Raw genomic sequence first — 7,578 nt, 5'->3', positions numbered from 1 at the left:
ACATGCTTAAGTAAGTGGGGATTGTTGTGTCCAAGGTTGTGCCCAGTTGGTGTATGAAGTAATAATTAGTAGGTCCAAACATTTTTTATGGTTGTGAAAGCTTTACATCATACTATGAGATGTTCCTCATCTTCAATATCTAAATTAGGGCAAAGTTTACAAATGTGATTGCTACAATCTAGTCTTATTCAAGCTCCAACCTCCACAATTCCAAGATCATGACTATGAGATGAGGTAGTCTTATTTCCCTTCACATGTTGAACTTGGCACATGAATGAGAATATGTGGATATGATATAATATTTTATTGCTCTCATGAGGTCAAATATACGATCAATGGAACCCAAATATGACAAGGAGAGTCTCCTATGTTGATAAAGGGTGCATTTACACATGGCTCGTTTGTTTTCTTAAGGTCATTCACATGCTTAAGTAGTGATTGTATAATGTGCCTGCGACGTGGGGATTGTTGTGTCCAAGGTTATGTCCAGTTGGTGTATGAAGTAATATTGGTAGGTCTGAACATTATTTATGTTTGTGAAAGCTTTACATCATATTGTGAGATGTTCCTCATCCTCAATATCTAAATTAGGGCAAAGTGTACAAATGTGATTTCTACAATCTAGTCTTATGACTATGAGACAAGGTGGTCTTATTCAAGCTCTAGCCTCAATTCCAAGATCATGACTATGAGACAAGGTGATCTTATTTCCCTTTACATGTTAAACTTGGCACATGAATGATAATAGGTGGATGGCCACCTCTCACAATTTTGTAATCAATGTTTTAAACAATTGAGCTTATGTGAGTGTATTATTCTATTCCTATTCTTGGAAACAAAATCATTCAAATGGGGCGAAGAATGCATATGTAATGTATCTCATCAATGGTAATTCAAGTAGTGTCACCATGATCCATCCCTCAAACTCCAAGACATGATAATGATTTTATATGCCATCTACCTTTTGTTTTTGCCATGTTCTCTTGTTTAGCTTGTACTATATGGGCTCTCATTAAACCCTCTCATTTGATGGGTCTCACCATATTTCTGGAATCCTAATCACTAATATGATGTGGTTGTACGAATTAACTCAAAAAACTCTGCATTGGAGTGGTAGGAATCTCTTTTCTTCCTTTTTAATGAACATGGGGATATGTAACATCCACTCTTATAGCACAACAAGACATAACATATCACTACACAAAGTGACATCCCTTGTGATCCAACTAAGGGCTTGTACTTATGCATAGGACTCTTAAGCTCATCTCTTGTGATCCGAGAGGACTTGTATTTATTCGTAGGAGTCTTATTAAACTTCTCCCAACTAAGGTTTCATTCACGTGCATATATGTTCACCTCTTAGGACAATACTTTGATAAGATTCATGCATTATGTATTTGCTCATCTAGGTGGCTTAGGATTATAAAAATTTATTTGAGGAACTGACACAACTAAGCTTTGATTTCTTAACCCTGTGATTGTGGGAGAAATGCGTGTTTGAATTTAATTATATTAACTATGTGTGAAAAGAAGGCTCGAATATAGAATGTTGTATCAAATGTTAAAGATGAACGAACTTGTTCAAGGCCAGATATGCAAAATGAACAAGTGTCCTCATATGTGGCCCAACAACCCATCTCATATCGAAGAGAATGTGAACTAAATTGTATTGTGTGCCGATAGTAGTGTAGATGGCAAGAAGAGGAATGTTAAAGCTCTAGCATGTAAGATGGGTTTGCATTTTGGTGCATTAGATATATAATATAATGTGCAAAACATGGCCATTCATATCTTTCCCAGTCACATTACATTGGTGCTACAAAATTGGCCTCAGTCACAAAAGAATGCATTGATGCATTATGAAAATGTGTAATGCATTCACATCTTCCAAACTCTTTCTTCACATCTAGCGTCCCTTTGAACATCAAGTTTTTGGTTTGGTGAGTTGTTTGAATATTTTAACTTGCTTCACAAGCCATTCTATGAAGTCGATGTGAGTTTTTAAAACAGAAAAACCTTAGCATGTACTCGACAACCCTTTCCATGCACATGATCTCAATCAACCAATTCGGATGGCAAGACAAAGTTTTCCCTAACCCCACCATTGTGGGCATATTCTTATGCATTAAAAGTTGAGAATGTATTTGTTATACCAGAATTATCTATACCGTTAGGCCAAGCTTGTTGACATTCTTTAAAGAAGTAGAGTGCCAATGTTTAGGTTGACAACAATCATTGGCCAACAGTTAATCTTCCAAACTTTAAAGTTGATTGTGGGATGGTAACTTTCAAAACGTGCAAAAATATCACTTGATATAACGTAAATATAGATGTATGGTTGTAATGTGATCTCTCTTGTAATGTTTTTTTGTACCATGATTAATATTGTGGTGTGCATGTGTTCCTGTGTCCCACCCTTTTAGCACACCCTTTTTGGCACGCATGTAGCAATGCAAACCCAAATGAGTACCTTTGTATCAAATATAAATAGAGCAAGAAGTAAGAAGCTAAGTATGCTAGTTTTGATCTCTTATGTGCATTTCACATATTGGTGGAGATGTGGGGTACCAACCCCCCACGTCCAAGCATCTGCCTCTTCCACTTCGTAGGTGTACATCACTCCCGCCACCATCAATCACTTGACCCACACGATCTTGTTAGTCTCTAGTAGTAGTATCTCTTCCATTAGCACTGCCTTAGTTCACCAGTTAGGTATCACGACACCCACCACTCCCTCCATTCAAGTCCTTTTTTGCGATCACCAACATCTATACCACTCTTGCACACAAGCTTGTTGCACCGTTACCTTAGGCAATCTCAATTTCTCACACCACTTTTATGTCTTGCCCCACCAACTCTTCCCCCTCACCTTAGGTTGCGATTGGTTCATCAAGCGTTGCGCTATAATTGATTTCACTGCCCGCTAACTTCTTGTCCCACGAGCTAATACAAGGTTTTGTTTGTGGATACTAATACAAGAGCATGCGCCTTTTGTAGCCTCACAAATCTACTTCTAACCAAGGTTAGTATGGTGTATGGACATCACCAAAATCACTAAAATTGCGGTTATGCTTGTTGAACAATGATTAAATTCGGCCTTTCAAGACAAGCTTAAAAGTTTGTACCACACACACATACATAAGATCTATGTGGATTATATGAAGATGATGGGTAGTCTGAGAGAGAGTGTGCGATGACATTAAACTACTTGAGAGATTGATTGATTGAATTGTCATTTCTGAAGGTCAAATATGAACGATGAGACTAAAACAATAACGTTTTCACATATTACATGTAAAATTGACTATTGACTCTTGATTTTCAAGGACTTTACTAATTCGCATCGCAAATGAGACTGCGCAATGTGATAGTGAGAGAAATTCGTAGAAAGGTTGGCTTGGGTCCAAGATTTGTGGAAAACATAGTTGAACATGGTGAAATGTAGAGAAAATTGTATCAAAGTGTAATACATAAACTCACGATCTTGGTTGGGGAAAAATGGCCATAATCAACTAGTATTATCATTTGTGATCCAATGTCCGGTCTTTATTTTGAAGTGAGTATGCAATAAGTTCTATGGAAGTAATGGGTCGGATGGTGGGCAATCACATGGGATCTAACATGCATTAGAATTTAGTGTGTGTGGTTTCCATTTGGTTTAGAATATGGTTTTTTTATAGTAAGTTGCAATATATGAATTATAATGGTGCCAAGTGTGATCCTCAATATTTCCCTATGCCATGTTATATTGGTGTTGCAAAAACGCCTCATTCACAACGGATTGCATTGCTACATCATGAATCAACTATGTTGCATCACATCTTCCAAACCATTTGTTCATGTCATGCATCCAATCAAGACACACAAATTTGCATGTGTATACATAAATATATATATATTAATTAGAAAGTTGAAATAAACAGGTACCTGACCACAACGGATATTAGAGCATGTGGGGATTGTTTTAGCGCTTTTGATGACATTTGGGAATGTCCCTCGACTTGGGTACGTTTCTTTACAGACCAATAATCTCGTGGTTTGTCAAGAAAGAAAACGAAAAAGTCACGAGAGAGAGAGAGAGCTTGAACCTGGGATCATAGATGGAGACACTTTACCACATTTTTAGATATAATTTGGACATGCGCGGCGCTTTTGCATTAGGATGGTAGGCATATGGTTAGAAGGGAGTAGATAATGATGGTTCAATTTTGTTGTTTATTGGATCAAAAAATCAGAAATTCATGAAATAAGATAAAGGGGAGAGTGTGTGTTCACACGGAAAAAAGAGAAGAGAGAGAGAGTGCGTTAGTGCGTGCGTGCGTGCGGTCACCCCAAAATAAAAGAGAAGAGAGAGAAAGAAATGACGATATACTAACGTCGTCTAAAACCGAATTTGGCCCATGAGACAATTGATTACGGATAGAGACAGGAGAGAGGCCGACCACACGCTTCGCTCGATTAAATCTGGACCGTCCGTCCGCTCACACAGCGTTGACGATTGACAAACACGGCCAGGGATGTCCGTGCAGCCGGGAGACTTTTCACCAAAACACACCACACAAAATAAAATAATAACAAATAACAAATATTTAAAATACGGGAAAACATTTAATTCGCATTACATATTTAATTAAATTGATTTAAAAAGAAAAAATCATTGTTTTTGTGGTCGGATCGCATTTTTCTCTGTTTTTTTTTTCCTTTCCTTCGCTTCCCTTCCCCTCTTTGTCTTTTTGCTGGTTCTTCTTTTCTTCCCTTTTTTTTTCTTTTTTTTTTTAAAAGTTACTAGTTTTGGTATTTAGCCTAAGTCTCCGCGGGAATCTCTCGCTATAAAAGGCTCCCCCATAAGTCTGCGCAAGTCAAGTAGCAGCAGCAGTAGATCCAAGGCAGCTCAGTGATTTGCTCACTGATTAAGCCCCGTCCCCCCCACTGCCCCTTCTGATTGCGCTTCTAATCACCCTATTAAGCCCCCCTTAATTCCTCTTAAATCATTCGTCACTACTAATCAAGGCCCTCCTCCTCATCTCCCCATCATGCCTGGTCGCCCGTTCTCTATCATCTCTTCTTCCTCTTCCTCTTCCTCTTCTAATTCTGATTCAATTCCTCTGCCCAACGATCATTCTTCATTACCGAGCACCGATCAGAGGATCAATCGATTCCAACCCATCCTCGATCGGTTCGACTATATCACGAAGAATGCAGCGGAAATTCAATCCGATTTACTACACTCAATCATTCAAGAGAACACTTCTTGTGAATATCTGCAAAAAATCGAAGGCATAGAGCAATTATCATCGGTGGCGGCGGAGACCGAATCTGACACAGCCGTTCTTACTGAGGACATGATAAGGAACAACAAGATTAGAAGGGATGCAAATTACATCGATGAATTTAAGAAGACTGTTCCTCTGATTACTCACCCTGATATTATGCCATTCATTCAACGGATTGCTGAGCATGGAAACGATAGCTTGCCGCGAGGCCTCCTGACTGCAGCCCCGGTCCAAGGTCTGTGTCTCAGCTCTGGGACGACAGATACCAAGGCCAAGTATCTTCTGTATCATGAAGGCCTGAAGGAAGGGACACTGGAGATAGGCAGCATTGCTGCGGCCTTTCGAGAAGGGTAAGCTCATAATTGATACTTAGTTGAGTTGAATAAATCATACCACAATACTAAAAAAACAAACACGGCATGGCTGCTCATCATAATTGCTGTCTCAAATCATTCCTGCCACAAATGCAATTCATGATTGTAAGTTATTAACGTGCATGTTTTGCTGTTGATCTGCAGGATTTATCCGGTGGACGTTGGCTCCCGCATCCTAGAATTCCTATTCTGCGGGAAATTCTCGGTCACCAAAGGTGGTCTGAAGGCAGGAACTGCCACCACTCACATGATCCGCAGTGATGCGTTCCGAATGCGGCAGCAGAGGAGCGGTGTCAAATCGTGTAGCCCTGAAGAAGTCATCCTCGGTGCCGACTGTCGGCAATCTATGTACTGCCACCTCCTCTGCGGCCTCTTCCACTCCCAGGAAGTCCAAGTCCTCAGTGCCCCCTTCGCTTTCACACTTGTGGAAGCCTTCCGGACACTGGAGATCCAGTGGCGCCAGCTCTGCGATGACATTCGATCCGGTGAGCTCAACCCCGCCATCACTGACCCCGTCCTGAGAGAGGCTATGGCCGAGCACATTCTCTGTAAACCCAATCCTGAGCTCGCCGACATGATTGCCCGAAAGTGCCGTGGCTTGACCTCTAAACGAGCTCTCAAGTCAGGTGGCGCTTGGAAGGGTGTAGTACGCGTCCTGTGGCCTCGCTGCAAGTACGTGCTGTCCATCCTCACAGGTGCCATGGAGGTGTACGTCGAGAAACTCGAGTTTTACACTGCCAGGACCCTGCCACTCATCTCTGCCGATTACGCTGCCACCGAGGGTTGGATCGGTGTGAATATCGACCCAACTTCGAGGCCTAGCGATGTGTCCTTCACAATTCTGCCCACGCTTGCGTTCTTCGAGTTCATTCCATTGAACAGGCAATCAACTCACATAAATGAAATATGTAATGGTGGCGGCGGCAGCGGCGCAGCCCTGGCAGCATACGATGAAGGAGTGCCGGTCGGATTGACAGAGGTGAAAGTTGGGCAAGAATACGAGATTGTCATGACGACAGCATGGGGGCTCTACAGATACCGTCTGGGTGACATCGTGCACGTCACCGGATTCTACAATAACACTCCCCAGGTGGCATATGTCTGTCGAAAGAATGTGATGCTCAGCCTCAACATCGACAAGATCACGGAGAAAGACCTAAAAGCTGTGGTGGACACTGCGGCAAAGCGTTTGGTGGAGGCGAGCGGGAGCTCCATGGAGCTGGTGGACTACACGAGCTACGCCGATAGAAGCACCACACCGGGTCACTATGTGGTCTTCTGGGAGGTGGGAGGGGACTCGGGGGAAGTTGCGACGACCACCACCACCACTGAAGTGCAAAGTTGTGCGAAGGCAAGTAAGAGGGGGGTGCATGCATGTGAAGGTCACGCGAAGCAAAGTAGTGCGGGAGCTCAAAGGGGGAGGACGACGCCCCAAGTGGAGGTGTTGGCAGAGTGTGCAGCATTGATGGACGGGTCGTTGGTGGAGGCAGGGTATGTGACGTCCAGGAAGATGGGGACCATCGGGCCTCTGGAGCTCTGTGTCGTGCGGCGCGGCACCTTCTCGCGTCTCGTGGACCGCTTCATGTTGAGCGGTGCCGCCATCACGCAGTACAAAACCCCACGTTGCCTCGTTGCTCCTGATGCCCTCTCTCTCCTCCGCTCCTCGGCCGTCACCAGCCTCTTCAGCCCAGCTGCCTTTTCGTAAGCTGCTCGACATGCTAGTATTCATCAAGGCAAGATAAGATGTACATATCAACAATCTATAAGGAAGTTTACACACCCTAAACATTTGTACTACTCTAAATTAACTACTTGAAGCCAAGTTTATTACCGCTGTATTTATGTAATTTAATTCCTGCAGACGTAAGCCTCGCTTGTATCATTTTTATTGGCATAATAATAAAACGTATGAAGAACCCTTGTATCAATTC

General features: G+C 42.4%; 1 protein-coding gene across 1 annotated transcript; it reads left to right on the top strand.

The window, feature by feature from the left end:
• Positions 1-4,898: 4,898 nt before the first annotated feature.
• On the top strand, positions 4,899-7,578 carry LOC147857877 (jasmonoyl--L-amino acid synthetase GH3.5-like). Its single transcript, XM_087327394.1, has 2 exons — positions 4,899-5,623; positions 5,792-7,578. The coding sequence occupies exons 1-2, from the start codon at positions 5,034-5,036 to the stop codon at positions 7,350-7,352; spliced, it is 2,151 nt and encodes a 716-aa protein (XP_087183520.1). The 5' UTR covers positions 4,899-5,033; the 3' UTR covers positions 7,353-7,578.

Source organism: Azolla caroliniana, unplaced genomic scaffold (assembly GCF_043228905.1).
Source record: "Azolla caroliniana isolate FFs.n. ecotype wild unplaced genomic scaffold, voAzoCaro1.0.p SCAF_11, whole genome shotgun sequence".
Classification (NCBI taxonomy): domain Eukaryota; kingdom Viridiplantae; phylum Streptophyta; class Polypodiopsida; order Salviniales; family Salviniaceae; genus Azolla; species Azolla caroliniana.
The sequence above is the reverse complement of the archived record's forward strand: the minus strand, read 5'-3'. Positions and strand labels throughout refer to the sequence as shown.

What these genes read in the sequence shown, in the direction of transcription:
- LOC147857877 (XM_087327394.1), top strand. Translation starts at nt 5,034, where the DNA reads ATGCCTGGTCGCCCGTTCTCTATCATCTCTTCTTCCTCTTCCTCTTCC. An exon ending in GCTGCGGCCTTTCGAGAAGG is followed by an intron (nt 5,624 to 5,791) that starts GTAAGCTCATAA and finishes GTTGATCTGCAG; the next exon opens with GATTTATCCGGTGGACGTTG.